General features: G+C 53.4%; 1 protein-coding gene across 5 annotated transcripts; it reads right to left on the reverse strand.

Moving 5' to 3' along the window:
* Positions 1 to 1,862: 1,862 nt before the first annotated feature.
* Positions 1,863 to 19,106, reverse strand: DHX58 (DExH-box helicase 58). Of its 5 annotated transcripts, XM_012743249.3 has the most exons (14): positions 19,084 to 19,106; positions 10,269 to 10,350; positions 9,578 to 9,746; positions 9,172 to 9,373; positions 8,656 to 8,846; positions 7,738 to 7,854; positions 7,000 to 7,126; positions 6,662 to 6,853; positions 5,747 to 6,000; positions 5,051 to 5,200; positions 4,770 to 4,931; positions 3,909 to 4,099; positions 2,804 to 2,900; positions 1,863 to 2,523 (listed from the first exon to the last, which is right to left on the reverse strand). In XM_012743249.3, the coding sequence occupies exons 3-14, from the start codon at positions 9,743 to 9,745 to the stop codon at positions 2,338 to 2,340; spliced, it is 2,037 nt and encodes a 678-aa protein (XP_012598703.2). In that variant the 5' UTR covers position 9,746; positions 10,269 to 10,350; positions 19,084 to 19,106; the 3' UTR covers positions 1,863 to 2,337. The 5 variants fall into 5 exon arrangements, with proteins under 5 accessions (XP_012598703.2, XP_075850680.1, XP_012598701.2 ...); XM_075994565.1 differs by lacking the exon at positions 19,084 to 19,106 and having other exon boundaries at positions 8,656 to 8,828; positions 10,269 to 10,455; XM_012743247.3 differs by lacking the exon at positions 19,084 to 19,106 and having other exon boundaries at positions 10,269 to 10,455.
* Between the last annotated feature and the right edge of the window lie 269 nt (positions 19,107 to 19,375).

Consider the following 19,375-nt stretch of genomic DNA (forward strand, 5'->3'; position numbering starts at 1 on the left):
ATAGATACCCAACGTTCGCGCGCAAAGCCGAGATAGGGACGTTCTCACTGTCCCTTGGGGTCCCCAAATTTTGAGACAAGGGGACTGAACAGGTGGAAGGGGCTGCCTTGTTCTCCCGCGCTGCCCTTGAGGTCCTCAGCGTGGACCAGCCCGCGTCGCTGTCTTACCTGCGGGGCAGAGACGGAGCCCGCCGCGGCCACCTGCTCTCGCCTCGCTCGGAGCGCGCCTGCTGCAGGCCGGCCGCGGAGGGGGCGGGGCCCGGCCGGGGGCGGGGCTGGAGCGGGGGCCGCGGCCCCGCCCCTCCTCGAGTCTCCGGCGGGTGGGGTGGGCTGGCTCACCCAGGTGGGGAGTACGGGGCAGGAGGAGCATCCGGGCCACTACGGAGGGCCAGGAAGTTAGGACACCTGGGTCCCCAGTACCTCCGTGAATCCCCTCCTTCAGGCAGCCTTGCCCAGATGCCCTGGAGCTAGTGACTTCATATGAAGACCCCTCACCGAAGAACAAGCCCAAAACCTCTCCCTGCTCGAGTTCCCCCTTCCATCTAAACTCAAGAAAGCTCTCCAGGCCTGGCAGGCTGGGTGGGAGATGGGACACCTCCTCTAAAGGTAGGGTTCCCCCTCCGGTGGTCAGCTACGTAAGGGCTTAGGCCACTGAGGGGGCCGTTAGGCGCCCAGGGCATCTTTATCCTCAGCCCATTTCTCTCCCTGCAGCACAGCTCCCTCTCTGTCGCCAATGCCAGCTCAGGTCGCTCAGCTGTCACTGTTTAGCCCTGGAATGACAGGCGTCCGGACTCCGTGAGTCTAGCCACATTCAAGGCCATTGAGCTTAACACCCCTGAGCCCCTGCCTCCCCCCTCTGCCTGCAGTCGCTAATTTTATTGACACGTAAAAGGCATGTTGCTGGCAGAGGTGATAATAACTGAGGGCAAAGTGGGGAGCAGATGGGCAGAGGGGGCCTCAGGAGGGAGGTGGAGATGGGACAGGAGGGGGACTCCTGGAGCCAGGGCCAAGGACACCTGGAGAGGAAGGGGAAGAAAGGCCCTGGGAAAGGCTGGGGATGGAGGCCAGAAAGATTGGAACTGGAATGTCAGCCTTCAATCGGACAAGAGGCCTACTGGAAAAACAAAATGCTGGGAGAAGGGAGGGTGTGTTATTTCATACCTACCCCAAGGCAGGACCAAGAATGTAGCAGGAGGGAAGGAAGTTAGATGGCAGAAAGGACTGGCATCCCGCTCTCCCATCTCTGCCCTAGCCCCCTTCCTTCCTCTTGAAGGTGACTCCTGCCTGCTGGGCCTTTTTACTACAGAAATAGCCCTTTCCCTGAAGAATCAACCTAGATCTTGCTTTTCTCTTTATTTTTTTCTTGTTAAAATGAGAACAGAAAATGTAGGCCTTTGTAATTCTCCCCACCCCCCTGCCTACCTGAGCCCACCCCTCAAATCCCGGATCTCAGCCTCTCTCCAGTCCAAGGGAGATGACCTGAGGGTTAAGTGAGGATGGAGAGGGGTACACTGGGGTTGGAACCTATTATGGGGTGGCAGGACAGGAAGGCCTTACATTCTTGATGGGCCTCAAATTTAGACGGCTGGTGCTTTCTGAATAAGGCTATAGGATAGCCATTGTAGTGAGTTATCTCACTTGATTGTTCTTGTTCTATTACTTTCCCCTTCTCACTACTGCACTTGTAAAAAAAAAAAAAAAAACCAAAAGACTTTTAACACAAAATTACCACAGAGCACTTCAGTGCCTGGGGAGGGGCGAGAGGTGGAGAAATGTGGATTGAGACAGGGAATGGAGGAAACTTTTCAGGGTGACAGCCATGTTCATTCTCTCGATTGTGGAGGAACATACACATGTTAAGACTTACTAAATTGCACACTGTAAATATGTGCAGTTTATTTTACATCTCAACGAAGTCTTAAAAGTACCACACATTTTCTACCCCATTTTTCCATTTCTTTATTTTTAACTTATGAGGAGCCTCAAAAAATAGAAGCGACCTTGGCTGGGAAGGGGTGTCATGATTCCTGGTACAATGTGGCAATTCTCTTGCCTTGGCCTTCCCCCTCCCACTCCCCCATCTCGTGCAAATGAAAATTGTCTATGTACATGAGGCAGCTCCGGGGCTGAGTTGTGGCTCTCCACTTGCTTCCTCATTTGGGTAGCCTAAGTCAGCCTGGGCACCAGGGGCTCCTCTGAGGCTGGTCAGCTCGGTGCCCAGAGCTGGTGACTCAGGAAGGAGGGGCCCGGACCCAGGCTTTGTCCAGGGGAAGGTGATGGCTGCTGTGGACTACCCTGCCCCCTGCAGTCTGAGCGGGGCACTGCAGCGACAAGGTGGTCAGTCCAGGGAGAGGTCCGACAGGCTCTGGGCACAGTGCTGCAGGAAGTCGAAGTCAGGCACAAGGAAGGGCACACAGGACCACTTTTTGGCCTGGATCCGCCCTTGAGGGGTCTGCAGCAGCATGCTGCGGACTTTGAGTGCCGGCAGCTTCACAGACTTGTAGATTATCTGCATACCCCAGCCCTGGGGGTGGAACAGAGAGGGTAAGGGTCTAGGTCTCTGCCTTCAAACTGGGCTTCTCTCCTCAAATTGGAGTTCATTGCATACAGGGCCAGCATCTCCCACTGAGACTGAGTGTTAGCATCTCCATCACACTGTGGGCTCCCTTAGACAGGGGCAGGACCTCCTCAGACTGGGGACACCTGGGGCAGGGTTGTCTCCCCATCCTAGTGAGGGCTCCCTGAAGGCCTCTGAGGACTGGGGCTGAGAGGTCTGGTGCCTAGGACATGGCCCAAGTACTTGCCTCCCCACAATTCCTGCAGCGAATGGCACCCCCAGGCTTCCAGTCCTTGAAGACTCTGTTGATGACCACAGGCTCCTGGGAGACAGTGTAGTAGATCCTGGAGAGGAATGGAAATGGCCACAGACCTCATTGACACCCCCACCCCTGCCCACAGATCACATGCCCTCCTGCTGCCTGAGCCTTCGCCCCAGGGCTAATCTTCTGCAAGTTCTGCTTGTGCTGCCTCCCTTGAGCCCCCTTCTGCCAAGGTCAGGCCTGAGTATCACCCACTTGGATGAGCTCCAGTCTCCCAATGGATCTCCCTGCCTCATCCTCACTCCCCAAACCATCCTTCTACTGACTGCTAGAGTGATCTAAAATGTCAATCTGCCCTGACATTCCCTTGCTCAAATTCCATCCAAGATTCCTAACTGAGGAGCCTCCTGGATAAAAGGCTAAACATTGAGGCCTGACCCTCAAGATCTAGTTTGTAGCCACCTGAATCTCATTATTCACAGTCCCTTCCTTGCAGGTCACCTGGAGTCACCCTGTCCTCTGCTTTCCATCATCTTTAACTGCACTCATCTTCTACTTATCTTTTCACATTCAAACCCAGGCCACCCTGGAGACCTAGCTGAGATGCCATCTTCTAAATTGAGAGAACCTATGTGAAGATCCTTGGCACAGTGGCCTGGCACACAGTGGGTACTGAGCAAATAGTCACTTAATGAATGGATGAAGGATAGGGGAAAGTTACTGGTAGGAGACAGAGCACGGGGGCAGGGTGGCTCAGGGACAGTCAGCTTTTTCTGATGTCCTCAGAGCAGCTAGGACCAGGGGCCCAGTGTGTAGCCTGTCAGCATTTGGTATCCTGAATTCCAGTCCTTATTCAACCACATATGGCTGTGGAAACTTGGGCAAGTCCCTCCAAGCCTCTATTTCCCCCCCTGTAAAATGGGGATCAATACAAAACCTGTCTAACCAGACTATTGTGAAAATGCAGTATCAATACTTGTTAAAATGCTTTCACCTCCCAAAGCTTCAAAGCACTGTCTGGGTGGGACAGATATTAGTCCCCATCCCACACCCCCTCCTCAATCCTGACAGCCCCTTCCACAGGTCTCACGAGAAGTTGGGGTTCACATTGACGTGGTGGGCACCCTCCACCTTCTTCAGGTCACTCCCGTGGCCCAGGGCTACCATGCAGTTGATGCAGAGTAGCTGCACATCCTCTGCTGGGAACTGCTGTCGCCGACTCTCCCGCTGGGCCGCCTGGGCTGCCCGCTTGACCAGGGCTGCATGCTGCAGATCCCGGATCTGGGGTGGGAGGGGACACCTGCTGGGACCTAGGAGAATGCTCCCAGGAGGACAAAGGGCTCCCAAAGAACTCAGATCATTTGTACCCAGAAGGGACTTTCCTTAGCCCTCCATAGAGCTTTCAGAAGCAGTTCAGTGGAGAAGAATATTATGGGAGTGGAGACACCAGTGGGTGGGGGGCAAGCTTTCTTGCTGAATCTTTGTCATATATTTGGAGGATTTTAAACCCGCTTCTTTGAATCTGTCACATGGCATCATTAATAATAATTATGCTGGGACAACAGGGGTAACCAGGAACCACTGGACAAGGCTGGATAACAGTGACCCTGCCTCAGGGCCACTGGTGGTAGACGTCCTGGTTCTGTACTTATCTAATGCGTGTGTCTCTTCGCCCACTGCCTGGTACCAGAATGGCTGTAAGGCAGCTCTTGCAGATACACAAAGTATCTGGTGGCAAGGATAAATTCAAAGCCAAGGGCAAGACCTGTTCCCAAGGCCTTTCGGAGACCAGCCACTGCCTTCTCTGGTGGCCCAACCCCTGGCCTCTGTCCTTCCCTGTCTTCACACCTTCCCCAGGTGGCCCAACTTAGCCTTGAGAGGTAGAGGGCCTGGAGGAGTTCACGTGTGCAGTCAGCGCCCTCCCCGCAGGCCGTGCCAGCTGCCCGCAGACCTTGGCCTGGTACTCGGCCCTGTCCATCTTCTGCACAGCAGCCACTGCCTGCTCCATCAGCGTCTCCAGTGCCTCATTGGTCAGCTCCCGCCGCAGCTCCCGACTGCCCGCAGCCGCTACAAAGGAGTACACGCTCTGATCCGCCCTGGCACGGCCCCTCGCCTGGGGAGGGAGATGAGGAGGGTCCTGAGTGGGGCTGAGATGAGGAGGGTCCTGAGTGGGGCTGGAGTCCCGCACGGGATCCTACAAGGGCCACTTCAGGGGGGGCGATGTTCCAGCACCTGGACCATGGAGATCTCATTGGTCAGGAGCCCATAGCGCACCACCACGTTGCACTGGGGGATGTCCAGCCCTTCCTCCGCCACGCTTGTGGCCACCAGAAGGTTCAGGCTGCCAACCCGGAACTTCTGGATCACTTCTTGCTGGTTCCACTGAAGGGAAGATAGGGAGTAGAAAGAGGCTGGCACGTGAGGTGGCTTCAGCCCTACCCACCTGCCAGAGTGGCCTTTCCTGGTTCAGGACTCACTCACAATCATGGCCCATATCTCCCTAGGGACTTTGATTCCCACCTCTATGCACAAGAACCCCCAAGATCTTCTCTTCTTCCCAGGTAACCATCCAACCCCTTTCTCCCCTAGGGTCTCCTAAGGGAACCTCCCCCTCTACCCTAGGGACAACTCTAGGCCCCATTCTTTTCCTGTGAAGGACCCCAGACTCCTGATCCTCTGCCCCAAGGAACTACATCACCCAAGTCTTTCCCTACAGACTCCCAAGCCCCTGCCTCTCTGGCCCCAGACTGGGGGAACCTTCAGCACTGGGGATCTTAGTGTCTGCCCCTCTCTCCCAGCTCTCTGCATGGGGATATTCAACTTCCTTTCTCCCCCAGGGTCTCCCTGCCCCCATGTCTGTGTGCAAAAGACCCTGTCCCTCCTTCTGTCCTAGGGAAATCCCTCAGTATCTTTCCCCAAAGCCCATACCTGGGTCATGTGGGTGCTCTGGCTGCTGTTCCCGGCCCCAATCAGCAGCTGGGCCCTGATGTCCATGGTCTGCAGGCCTGGCTGCTGCTGGAGCCAGAGCAGGAGGGAACGAGCGCTCTGGCGGGTACGGGTGAAAATGATGCCCCGGGGGCTGTCGGGGCTTGAGAACTGCTTTCGAAGGATCTTTTCCAACATCTCCAGTTTTGGATTCTCTGGGCCGTGAGTTGCCAAGTAGGCCAGCGCATTCTTGTGGTCTGCCAAAAACCCCGAAGCAGAGGCACAGGACTCAGGTCTGGGGGTGGGTGAGGCACCTGGAGGGGTGCTCACAGGAAGGGGACTGCAGGAGTTTGGAGGAGCTGCAGGGAGGACACCCACTCCTGCTTACTCCCCCCAGAGCAGGTACCAAGAACACATTTAAGGACACCCTGTGCCATACCTACTCTCGAGGCTGGCCTTATACCAGGGGCACACGGTACAGAATCCTTTGCTCATATACCTCGGACCAGCACCCCTCTTCAACCCAGCTACCAAGGAGATCATGCAGTTCTTCACGCTGACCTCTGCCACCCAGGATTGACTCGACCTCAGGTCTGTTGAGCTAAATTCACCCTCTGACCTTCAGCCTCACTCCCCCAGTCTAACGGAACCACACACCCCAGACTTTCAGGTGCCATTCCAACTAAATGTTTTTTTTAAAAAAATCTTTGTCAATAACTTCAATTAGTTTTTACAATTATGCAAACCTTCAGAAGTAAGAAAATAAATCTGTCATATCCATGGCGTTGGATTTTGGTTAGAAAAACAGGTTCCCAGTACCCTTGCCGGCACCTTCCCATCCCGCGTGGGCACCTGAGCCCTGTCTGGCCTCTGACTGCTCATCCAGTTCCCATCACCCTGCCCCAGCACGGCCCTCACCATCGAACAGCGCCAGCAGCCAGCGCTCGGCACACAGGATCTGGGTTTTAGTGATGCGCTCCCTGTAGTAGAAATCCTGCAGCGTGGCCAGGGCGTCCACGGCGCGGACCGTGTCGTGGATGAGCAGCGCGTCGTTGTAACGCCGCAGGTGAAGTGCATGCACGCGCCGCTGCTGCAGCCCGGCCTTAGCGGCTGCGGCCAAGGGGGCGGGGTCTGAGCGGCCCACTGCCCCTTGCTCCGCCCCTCACCGCCCCGCCCCTAGCGGCTAGGCCCCGCCCTGAAAGCCCCGCTTCTGGCGGCCCCAGCAATTTCGCCTTGCCCAAGGGCCACATTCTCACCATCCTGACTCAACTCCATCACTTGCTGCTCATAAGTCTGCGTCCCAAAGTCCCGGCCCAACTCAGGCATCTCCAGGTGGTCATGGATTTGGCCCATGAGCTTCTTTAGCAAGTCCCCAAATGGATCCTGGGCAAGAGGAGTGGGGGTGCGAGAGGATTCCCATACACATTGGAGGATGGGCACCCAGTGGGAGCACTAACCCGGGCTAGCACCGCACCACTACTGCCGTCACCCATCTGTCTCAGCTGAGAGGTGAGGGGCGGGGGCTCCAGAGGGAGGCTGGTGTGTGCAGGAGTCTTGGCTAGAGGCAAGGGCCAGGTACCTGCACCCGACTCCTGCCCTGTCACCCGCTATATGCCCTTGCCCTCTGGCCTGGGCACAGTGATGCCTAGTCCTTGTCCAGCCCTGTCACAGCAGACCAGGCAGTATCCACACTGAAGGAGAGGGCTTGGTACAGACTCGGTACAAAGCATCCTGGCTCTGTGGTTTGCAGAGCACTTCACAGCATGCCAAGGGCTGTGACAGACAACCTCGATGGCTTCTGAGTCAATCCAGACAGCAGGCTGTGGGCATGGGCTGTATCTGCCCCATTTCACAGAAAGGAAAAATGGAGGCTCAGACACATAACCAAGTGCCCTGAAGTCACAGAGCTAGTGAGGGTGGAGACAGGGCTCAAGCCTAGGTGCCCTAAGTTCACACCGACCCTACTCCTGCCCCATGCCCCTCCCCTCACATACCTGGCTGCGCCCGTTGCAGATGTCGTACTGTTTGCAGGGCTGCTGGTTGTGCTCCTGCAGCTGGGGGCGGGAGTTCTGGGGTGACATGATGCGCCACGTGTCCAAGTTGGCGCACAGCTGGGGACAACAGAGAGGGCTTCACTGGAAAGGGGGAGTCCGTGGGGACAGCAGACTTTTGGGGCAGGATGAATCCCAGCTGAGAAGAGGAGAGCCCGAGGCAGGGTCCCTGGAGGTGCGGATTCAATCCCTCTGCACCCGCACTGTTCTAGGCGCTGGGGGTTCAGAGGCGTGTAGGTTGGAGTTGGAGAGACAGATGATGAACCAGCAAAGAACAACAGAACGAGGAGTTTCAGACAGTGTTGACAAGCGCTGAAGAGAATAATGGGATGGGAAGGAAGAAAGCAGAGCGGGTGATCAGGGAAGACTCTGAAGAGGTGGCCTTTAAGCTGTTCGATGAATGACAAGAAGGAGTCAGACAGGTAAAGTTCAAGGGGAAGGGCATGCCCAGCAAAAGGAATGGTAAGTGCAAAGTTCTTGAGATGAGAACAAGCCTGACATGTTTGAGATAGAGAAAGGCCAGTGTAGCTGTAGCACGAGGGGAAGAGGTAAGGGGGCTCAGTCACATGGAATATTGTAAACCAGGGCAAAGAGCTGGGCGTTTATTCTACGTGCCATAAGAAGCCATTGGATTTAGCTGTCAGTAGTGCCATGGAAGTAAAAAATAAAGATAAAACATTAAAAATAAATTAAAAATAAAAAAGCAAAAATTATATGTAAATTAAAGAAGAAGAAGAAGAAGAAGAAGCCATTGGAGGCTGGACCCTGCCAAGGAGAGCCTAGGTAGGGGTGGTGGGAAGGGTAGAAGCAGGGAGGTCCCTGATGGCCTGGTGGTGGGAGGGTCACAGGGGCCAAGCTCACCTGTAGGATGTGGTCAATTGCCCCATCGAGCTTAGAGGCCCTGCCGGTGCCTGGGGAGGCTGTGAGACCCAGCACCTGGGGTACGGGGCATGCCTTCTGGAGTTTGTGCTCTAGGTACCGGCTCAGGATGACATTGTAGACAGTATCCTTGTGCGTGTGGTGACACTCATCCACTATAAGCAGGGAGAAGGCTGGGGGCACATGGGAGGCCATGACTGATGTTTGCAAAGCCCCTCCTCCCTGCAATTCATCCAAGAATCCCTTCTTCCTTCTATAACTTGCAGCCAGGCTCCAGGATGAAGAGCTAGGCAGGGATGGTTCATCGCCATTTTACAAACTAGTAAACTGAGGCTCAGCTGGGGCAAGTGACTTGCCCAAAAGCCTGCACTGTAGTATATTTCCACTAGAGCACACACTGAGTGGGGTTTGGTAAGCGGAGAACCTCTCACTCCCACAAACACCTTTACTAGAGGAGGTGCCCCAGGTGCACATCCTTCCCCTGCCCACGGTCCTCACCAGTGAGCTCCACGTGCTCCTCCTCCTCAGTGCTCGTCAGTGCCAACTGCAGCAGCTCAGCTGTGCAGATGAGCAGGTCGTGGCACCGGGCCAGGTAGCCAAAGCCAGCACGTGGCCCCATGTCTCCTCGGAGGGTTGTCATGGTCCAGCGTCCGTCCAGCATGCGGCTGAACTCTTCACCATGCTGGGTCACCAGGTGCACCTGAAGGTGGAAAATGAGATGGGGAGAGAAAGCTGGATCCAGGGCCAGGGGAGTGGGGAGGAGGTAAGGTGACCCTCAGGACATGGCTGGGTCCAGGGCTGGGTGAAAAGACAGGTGAGCTTAGGGATGGGCACAACAGCTCTGGAATGCTGGGGGAGATTGAGAGCCACCTGAGACCTGCTGAGGGGAGGGCTGACCACTCACCCTATTGACCAACACAACAACCTTGGCTCCGTCCACAGTCTCTAGATGCCTCTTGGCCACGTAAGCGGCTGCCCGAGTCTTCCCAGCGCCCGTGGGCAGCCATATGATGATATTCTTGCCCTCCAGGGCAGGCATGATCACCTCCCACTGATAGGGTCGCAGCTCCATTCTGGGAATGGCAAGGGACTCACACTCATAGCACGTACCCCTCTCCACCCCTTCCAGCTCCTGGCCCTGGTGCAGAGACCTCCCTTTGCCCAGGACTCCACCCCTCTCGAGGGAGGGCAGGACAACCTCAGGACCCAACAGGAACAAGCTCTGGCCAAGAGACAGGATTAATGCAGTCTATGATAAGAAAAACCCCCATCTATTACTTGGCGCATCAGCCACCTGACACCCCACCCCTGGGACCACCCCAACTTAATAAAAGTGGGAAAAATCGGGTAGATGGGGCTCAGAATTTGGTGGTGAGACCTCTCTGAGCCCGCCAGCAAATAAACTTTGATTCTCCGACTCTCCCTGTGCCGCTCGGTTTGTCCTTGGGACCACCCACTGTAACATTTGCTGTAACATTTTGGTTCCCTGACCGGGAAAACCGACCACACCAGCCCCTTGGTGGGACCTCGGCGCCAACCGCCATTTTGTGGAATATCCTCAGGAGCTCCCGCCGGCCGCGGGGTCCCAAACTCACCCAAACACAGAGGGACGGACAAGTCAAATCAGGTCTAGAGGCATCAGACCAGCTAAGGTCCTGGTACCCGTCCAAGTCAGGCCTGTCAGACAACAGAAGAGGAGCTTTGATCACCTCCTGAGTGCAGAGAATTCCCAGGGCAGGAATGTGTAACCTCTGGCTGTCTGAATGAGTGAGTGAAGAGTGACTGTGGTTCCACGGTTACAGCTACGGAACCTGAGTGGGTCCTCACCTGAGGTTCCGTGGCGGTGTCTATGGCATAATGGTGATTCACTCCCCTAAAGGGAGTGACTGGGCCCGGGGTTTATATGAGCACACCTCTGCCAAGAAGCGCCTAAGTTCCCACGAGGGACGCAGCCAGGGGACACCTGAGAGAACACCCCACCTTTGTCTGTTAAGCTGCGTTCAAGGGTCTAGGATGAGTAGCATAGAATCTAATCCTACCGTCCATAAATGCATGTTAAAGAACTTTAAGAAGGGTTTCATGGTAGATTATGGTGTCACACTGAGTCTCAGTAGGCTTAGGGCCCTCTGTGAACAGGAATGGCCAACACTTGGGGTCAACTGGACCTCAAAAAGAACCTTAGACCTACCCACCATGCAAGCAGTTTAGAGAATCGTGACCAGGATTCCCAGCCACCCTGACCAATTACTTTACATAGATTCATGACTAGAAATTGCTCAGACCATGCCCCCTTGGGTCTGGTTCTGTGTTAATAAGGGACAGAGCAGGATTTTTGTGGCTCAAAGGACCAGAGATCCCCAAACTGTCCAAACCCATCTAACAGGAAACTCCTAGGGCCGAGGCATGGCTCATGCCTGTAATCCTAGCACTCTAGGAGGCCAAAGCAGGCAGATTGCTCAATGTCAGGAGTTCAAAACCAGCCTGAGCAAGAGCAAGACCCCATCTCTACTAAAAATAGAAAGAAATTAATTGGCCCACTAAAAATATATATAGAAAAAATTAGCTGGGCATGGTGGCACATGCCTGTAGTCCCAGCTACTCGGGAGGCTGAGGCAGCAGGATTGCTTGAGCCCAGGAGTTTGAGGTTGCTGTGAGCTAGGCTGACACTGCACTGCACTCTAGCCTGGGCAACACAGTGAGAATCTGTCTCAAAAAAAACAAACAAACAAAAAAAAAGGAAACTCACGAAGAGGATCCACCACCACTGCCCTACAACCCTACCATGACTCCTCCTGAAGTACCCCCGAATTCACCAGACACCCTGCCACCTCAGTCTCCCTGCTGCCAGTTCCAGACCAACTGGGTGCCGACACTCCCATCACCCGCCAGCTGTGGTCCGCTCAGTCCCCAACTTCAGCCCTCCAGATGCCCCTGCGTGAGGTTCGAGGTCTGATGCAGGTTACGGATGATGGGTCCGTTCAGCCAGGTCAGCCAGTCCTGTAGTACCAGCCCTTCTCCACCACTGACCTTCTGAACTGGAAGCACCACACCCTGCCATACTCCAAAAAACCTCAGGCCCTCGTTGACTTCCTGGAATCCATCTTTCAGAACCACCATCCCATTTGGGAAGACTGCTACCAGCTCCTTTTCACCCTTTTTAACATGGAAGAATGATGCCAGATTGTAGCTGGGACCTGGAGGTGGCTCCAGGACCAGGCTCCAGCAAGGACCTTGGACATGGAGCAGTGGGCACAGAGAGCAGCACCTGAGACCAACCCAGATTGGGATTTCAACTCCCCAAGCGGATGAGAGGCACTTGGAAGGTATCGGGAAGCTCTCCTCCATGGGGCCCGGGAGGGAGCCAGAAAACCAACCAACATGAACAAAGTCACTCTGATCACCCAGAAGCCAGAGGAATCACTGAGAAAATTCTACGAGCACCTTTGTGAGGCCTACTGTGTCTACATATCCTTTGACCCACAGGCGGCCAAAAATCAGCGATGGTGAATGCTGCATTTGTTGGGTATTCCTATACTGACATCTGATGGAAACTCCAGAAACTTGACAGGTTTGCAGGAATGAACATCACGCAGCTGATGAAAGCATGGGGCCTACCAATAACATTCACGGTGGACACTGGGGCAGAACACTAGATGGTAACAACCCCGGTGACTTCATTTACAGAGTGGGAAACTACCATTGTGGGAGCCACTGGAACTTGAGTAGTTTGACCCTTCTGCCAATCCTGAATATGCCAGATGCAGGGTCACCAGATAAGACATGAATTCCTATATGTACTGGACTGCCCTGTTCCCCTCCTAGGTCAAGATCTCCTGAGCAAACTGGAAGCCCAGATCACCTTCCACCTGGAAGGGACCATGAGCCTCATGCTCGGCACCCCAGAGACTGTTATAATGGTGGTCACCCTGCCCCAGGAATTGGAATGGAAGCTATACGACGAGGCCAAAGAGGAACAGAACCTGCCTGACTTCCGGCAGGATTTTCTGTTGGTATGGGTGGAGGACAACTCCCCCCCCCCACTTCTTTTTTATTTTTTGAGACAGAGTCTCGCTGTGTTGCCCAGGCTAGAGTGCAGTGGCATCAGCCTAAATCACAGCAACCTCAAACTCCTGGGCTCAAGCAACCCTCCTGCCTCAGCCTCCCAAGTAGCTGGGACTACAGGCATGCGCCACCATGCCCGGCTAATTTTTTCTATATATATTTTTAGTTGTCCATATAATTTCTTTCTATTTTTAGTAGAGACGGGGTCTCGCTCTTGCTCCACCTGGTCTCGAACACCTGAGCTCAAACGATCTGCCCACCTTGGCTTCCCAGAGTGCTAGGATTACAGGCATGAGCCACTGTCCCTGGCCTACACCTTGGCCACCACCCCCCGGTCTGGCACACCAACATGTACCCCTGGTGATCGAGATGAAACCAGGAGCCCAACTGACCAGGAGACAATACTGCATCCCCAAGGAGGCTGGAGAGGGAATTCAGGAGCACATCAATAGGCTTAAGCTGGAGGGGATTTTGGTGGAGTGCCAACCCCCATGGAACATTCCCCTCCTGCCAGTCAAAAAGCCCAATGGAGGTGGATACTGGCCCATCCAAGACCTGCGACTGATTAATGAGGCTACAGTGACTCTCCACCCAGTGGTGCCAAATCCATACACCCTCCTGGGCCTCATTCCTTCTGATGCTGTGTGGTTCTCCTGCCTGGACTTAAAGGATGCTTTCTTCTGCACGTGGCTTGCTCTGAAGAGCCAGCCCCTGTTCGCCTTCAAGTGGGAGGATCCTCGGACTAGAAGGAAAACCTGGCTGACCTGGATGTGACTACCACAGGGATGTAAAAATTCACCATCTCTATTTGGAGAGACTCTAGCCACTGACCTCATCTCCTTCCCACGGGAAGAAACCCGCTGAACACTTCTACAGTCCGTCAATGACCTTCTAGCAAGCCCAACCAGAGAAGACTGCCACCGGGGAGCCTGGTGCTTGCTCCAATTGCTCACTGACAAAGGATGCAAAGTCTCCTGGAAAAAGGCACAGACCTGCAGGCAACAGGTAAAGTACCTTGGTTTCCACATCACTCAGGGACACCAGACACTGGGACATGAGGGTAAGCACACCATCTGTACAATTCCCAGGCTGACCAGACAGAGGCAACTCAGAGAATTCCTTGGCATGGCCGGGTTCTGCCCCATCTGGATCCCAAGTTTCTCCCTAAAGGCCAAGCCTCTGTATGAGGCCCCACGCAGGCCTGAAAACAATTGGGATGGGAATGGAATGGGCCGAGAGTCAGGAAAGGGCTTTCCAGGAAATAAAAGACTTACTAAAAAGAGCCCCCTCACTAGGGCTACTGGATCTCACCAAAGACTTTAACTTGTTTGTACTTGAGAAGAAACAAGTGGCTCTGGGGCTTTAGACTCAAACTGTGGGCCAGTGGCAGAGACCAGTGGCTTACTTGTCAAAGCAATTGACCCAGTAGTGGCAGGATGGCACTTTACCTCTGCACACTGGTGGCCACTGTCTTGCTAGTCAAGAAAGCAGACAAACTCACACTGGGACAAAACCTCCGTGTGTGAGTCCTTCACACAGTGATATCTCTAATGAACACCTCAGGGCACCTCAAGCAACCGGTTAGCGCAATACCAAGGACTGCTATGCAAAAATTTGCGGTTCACCCTGGAGACTGTACAGACCTTGAATCCCACCACCCTCCTACCCACCAAGCCAGTGCCCTGAAACCATGATTGCACCGAGGTGGTAGAGGAGGTCTATCCCAGCCGGCCAGATCTGAAAGACAGTCCTCTACCGGCACCGGACTTAGAACTCTACACAGATGGAAGTAATTTTATCCAGAATGGGAAACAAGTGGTGGGCTTCGCAGCCACCACAGTCAATTAGGTCATCTTGTCAGCTCCTTTGCCCCAAGGGTGGTCGGCACAAAGGGCGGAGATATGGGCCCTCATCCAAGCCCTCAGGCATGCCCGGGGTAAGAAGACAAACATAGGCCCGGTGAGGTGGCTCAGGCCTGTGATTCTAGCACTCTGGGAGGCCAAGGCAGGCGGATTGCTCCAGGTCAGGAGTTCAAAACCAGCCTGAGCAAGAGCAATACTCCCTCTATACTATAAATAGAAAGAAATTAATTGGCCAATTAATATATATAGAAAAAATTAGCTGGGCATGGTGGGTGCATGCCTGTAGTCCCAGCTACTCAGGAGGCTGAGGCAGTAGGATCGCTTGAGCCCAGGAGTTTGAGGTTGCTGTGAGCTAGGCTGACGCCACCGCACTCACTCTAGCCTGGACAACAAAGTGAGACTCTGTCTCAAAAAAAAAGAAGGCAAACATATACACAGACTCTAAATATGCCTTTGCCACAATCCATATCCATGCGGCAATATACAGGGAGAGGGGACTGCTGACTGCAGGTGGAAAGGAGATCAAAAATAGGGATGAACTGCTGGAGATAGTTTGGGAGCCAAAAGAAATTGCAGTTATCCAATGTTGAGGGCACAAAAAGGGCACAGATCCAACTGCCACCGGCAATCGCCTGGCAGACCAAGCAGCCAAAAATGCAGCCACCCAAGAATGTTCAGAGGACAACACTCCAACCCAGTGCCAATTCTTGTTGGCATTCGAGTGGCCTGAAGAACCAAAATATACCCCAGAAGAGAACCAGTGGGCAGAGCAGGAGAAGGCCAAGAAGGATGCAGATGGGTGGTGGCACCTACAGAACCATAACATCTTTATCCCCAGTAAATTAGCATACTCTATTGTCTCCCGACATCACAACCTGACTCACTTAGGGAAACAGCTACTCGCCGGGTACTACTACATCACCAAACTTCCATCCATTTCTGCAGCAGTCAGTGCCCGCTGCTAGACCTGTACTAAAAACAATGCAGCGGTCAGGCCGAGACCCGCCCCAGGAATTCAGTACACTGGAACCTCTCCATCTGAGGATGTGGAAATTGATTTCACAGAAGTAAAACCACGTCGGGGCTATAAATACCTGCTGGTGGTGATATGCACCTTCTCAGGCTGGGTTGAGGCAGTCCTTACCCAGACCGAAAAAGCTAGGGAAGTGGCAAAGCTTCTATTGAGAGAAATCATCCCCAGGTACGGTCTACCACTCTCCTTTGGTTCTTTTTTTTTTTTTTTTTTTTTTTTGAGACAGAGTCTCACTTTGTTGCCCAGGCTAGAGTGAGTGCGGTGGCGTCAGCCTAGCTCACAGTAACCTCAAACTCCTGGGCTCAAGCAACCCTCCTGCCTCAGCCTCCCGAGTAGCTGGGACTACAGGCATGAGCCCACCATGCCCAGCTAATTTTTTCTCTATATATTAGTTGGCCAATTAATTTCTTTCTTTCTTTTTTTTTTTTTTTTGAGACAGAGTCTCACTTTGTTGCCCAGGCTAGAGTGAGTGCCGTGGCGTCAGCCTAGCTCACAGCAACCTCAAACTCCTGGGCTCAAGCAATCCTCCTGCCTCAGCCTCCCGAGTAGCTGGGACTACAGACATGCGCCACCATGCCCGGCTAATTTTTTCTATATATATATTAGTTGGCCAATTAATTTGTTTCTATTTATAGTAGAGACGGGGTCTCGCTCTTGCTCAGGCTGGTTTCGAACTCCTGACCTCGAGCAATCCGCCCGCCTCGGCCTCCCAGACTGCTAGGATTATAGGTGTGAGCCACTGCGCCCGGCCTACCACTCTCCAAGCTTCACTGCGGAGGTCATGCAAACCCTCACCAAGGCACTAGGAATCAAATGGAAACTACATACAGCCTACAGGCCACAGAGCTCAGGGAAAGTAGAGCGCATGAACCGGACCCTCAAGACCACTCTATCGAAGCTATGTCAGAAAACACAATTACCCTGGGTAGACATGTTAGCCTAGCCCTGTTCAGAGTCAGGTGCACACCGGGGCCCACAGGATATTCACCCTTTGAAATCCTGTTTGGTAGACCTTCCCTACTCATCAAGTGATTAAGGGGAGGCATTAGACAACTAGGAGAATTGAATATAAACACACATCTCCAAGCCTCAGCCAAAACTATGCGCCATATCCACCACACCATCCTAAAAAAAAACCCTATTGCCCTGGGTCTCCCTGTCCCCTGTCCACCCCCACCAACCTAGGGATCTAGTCTGGGTAAAGGACTGGAAAAGAACACCCCTATGGCCCACCTGGAAGGGTCCCCATACTGTGATACTAGTTACTCCCACTGCTGTTAAAGTTGCAGGCATCACTCCGTGGATCCATCACTCCCAGGTGAAAAAGGCTAAACCAGACAACGAAACTAATCTCTGCACATCAGGACCAGCAGAACCCACTAAAGATCCAGCTTAACCATCTCCCAATGAGGACAGCCACACCCAGGACTGAACAGAAGTAAATGGGACCACTGGCCCTGGCCCTCACTGGGGTTGTAGTGACCTTACTGGGGATCGGACTCTTCTCGGTAGCTCTGGGAAATTGGACTGGACTGCAGAGAGCGTCTCTAACTATGGTATTTTAGCTCATTATAGGATATCTACTCCTGCCTCAGTCCCTACCCTCCTCCTGGTTGGGGCACTCGCCCTAACAACTAAATGGCAGAGAAACCCTGCCCTGAGGCTTGTTATGCTAGGACTTGGATTCCCTCCACTAACAGGACTACTCAAGGCTTCTGGACCACGGGAGGTTTCACAGTCTGCATCAGGCTCAGGTGTTCCACAGCGGGGGGGGGGCGGGGGGGGGGAGGAATACTGGATTGGCACCATTATAGGTGTTATTCAAACCTGTATATCCCCAAGGGGCAAACCAGCTTGTTGAACTTACTACACCCATTGGGGGATGTCTGATGGGGGAGGAGTGCAAGACCAGGCTAGAATGCAACAGGTCAAAGACATGAAGGTTCAGGTTATTATGATAGCCTCCATAACAGAGTTAACTTATAAGAGGCCAGATCTTACTGGCATACGAAAGATCACTGAACCCCTGGAAACTTCTCCCCTAATAACCTGGTTCCTCAGTATGACCCTCCAGGCCCTACCCAACCATACTTCATGTTGGGTCTATTTACCCCTCCAAAAATGAGTCTATAATGGGGTCCCTGTGCCTCCAGGCTGGAACTCCAGCATCTTGATCCCAGGCCCAAACAAAACATCCGTGGTGGGCCCAGTAGCATACAATGTTCCCTTAGCCATAACTTCCCACCTGAATATCACTTACTAATGCAGGACAGAATGAAATATTGGGATTTATACCGGGTGAACTCTGCACAAATAACCAAACCTTACCCAGTAATGCCACTGCCACCTGCTCCCAGGATGGCATATTCTTTCTTTGTGAAGACATTGCCTACCTCTGCCTCCCAGGAAACTGGACCGGGACCTGCACCCAGGTCTTCCTCACCCCAGATGTTTCTATCTTTGAAACCCAGCAACTGGAAGCTGCACTAAGCCCCACCCAAACACCAGGAAAAGACTAGCCTTACTAACATTGACCCTCATAGGGGGAGGAATTGCTGCTGGGATAGGAGCAGGAGTAGGTGGCCTAGGAACATCCCTGAGCATCCCAAGTTATCCACAAGTTATCCCAAGAACTAAATGAAGACATGGAACAAGTAGCAGATTCCCTACTGTCCCTCCACTGTCACCTGAACTCACCAGCAGCAGTAACCTAAGAGAACAGATGGGCCTTAGACCGACTCACTGCTGAAAAGGGAGGGACCTGTATATTTCTAGGGAAAGAGTGCTGCTACTGTATAAGCCAAACAGGAATTGTAACCACAAAAGTCGGGGAGCTAAGAGAAAGAATCCAGAAAAGAAACAAGGAATTCAAAGAAACCTGGGGTTTCGACTTAGGACAATGGACTTCATGGCTACTACCTCTGGCTGGGCCAGTAATAACTATTCTCCTCCTTGTCACTATTGGCCCCTGCATACTGAGCATGGCTATAAAATTCGTAGAGATAACTGTAACCCGGAAAGCAACAGCTCACATAATGGCCTTACAAGGCTATCACCTGGGAAATGCCCCATAATAGATATATAAGAGCATCAACAGGGGGAATGATAAGGAAAACCCCCATCTATTACTTGGCGCATCAGCCACCGGACACCCCACCCCTCATGGAAGATCTGCATCAGCGTAACACTAAACCTATTACCTGACACATCAACTAAACTGTTACCTGTGGTGCCTTAGACTGAGACCCCACCCCTCGGACCACCCCAACCTAATAAAAATGGAAAAAATCTGGTAGACGGGGCTCAGCATTTGGTGGTGAGATCCTTCTGAGCCCATAGGCAAATAAACTTTGATTCTCTGACTCTGTGTGCCGCTCGGTTTGTCCTCGGAGCCACCCGCTGTAACACTTGCTGTAACATCTACACCCGACCCCTGCCCAGGCTGGGTCTCACCTGTACCACCGGCCGGCCGAGACTGCCCCAGCAGCCCCACTTGGCTTAGCCTGCTGGCTCAAGGCTGCTAAGCTCAGCTAGGCTCAGAGGTGGGAAATGGAAAGTGAAACCGAGGGGAGGAGCCAACCAAGCAGACCCAAGAATCTCCCGTTTCTGCCCGCAGAAAAAGAACCGTGCATGCTAAGAAGAAAGCACTCTTTCTGTTTGTTGCTCTGAAGTCTCTGCCCCCTTTACAGTTAAGTGTAAGCACATCCACCCAGGTTGAGGTTAAAGTGGGAGGTGCCCCTGGCAT

Source organism: Microcebus murinus, chromosome 18 (assembly GCF_040939455.1).
Source record: "Microcebus murinus isolate Inina chromosome 18, M.murinus_Inina_mat1.0, whole genome shotgun sequence".
In the NCBI taxonomy this organism is placed as follows: Eukaryota; Metazoa; Chordata; class Mammalia; order Primates; family Cheirogaleidae; genus Microcebus; species Microcebus murinus.

Coding starts and splice junctions, on each gene's coding strand:
- DHX58 (XM_012743249.3), bottom strand. CDS start 9,745: ATGGAGCTGCGACCCTATCAGTGGGAGGTGATCATGCCTGCCCTGGAG. Junction 7,127..7,737: donor TCTGCAACGGGCGCAGCCAG/GTATGTGAGGGG, acceptor CCTCTTGCCCAG/GATCCATTTGGGGACTTGCT. Junction 4,932..5,050: donor ATGAGATCTCCATGGTCCAG/GTGCTGGAACAT, acceptor CTCCCTCCCCAG/GCGAGGGGCCGTGCCAGGGC.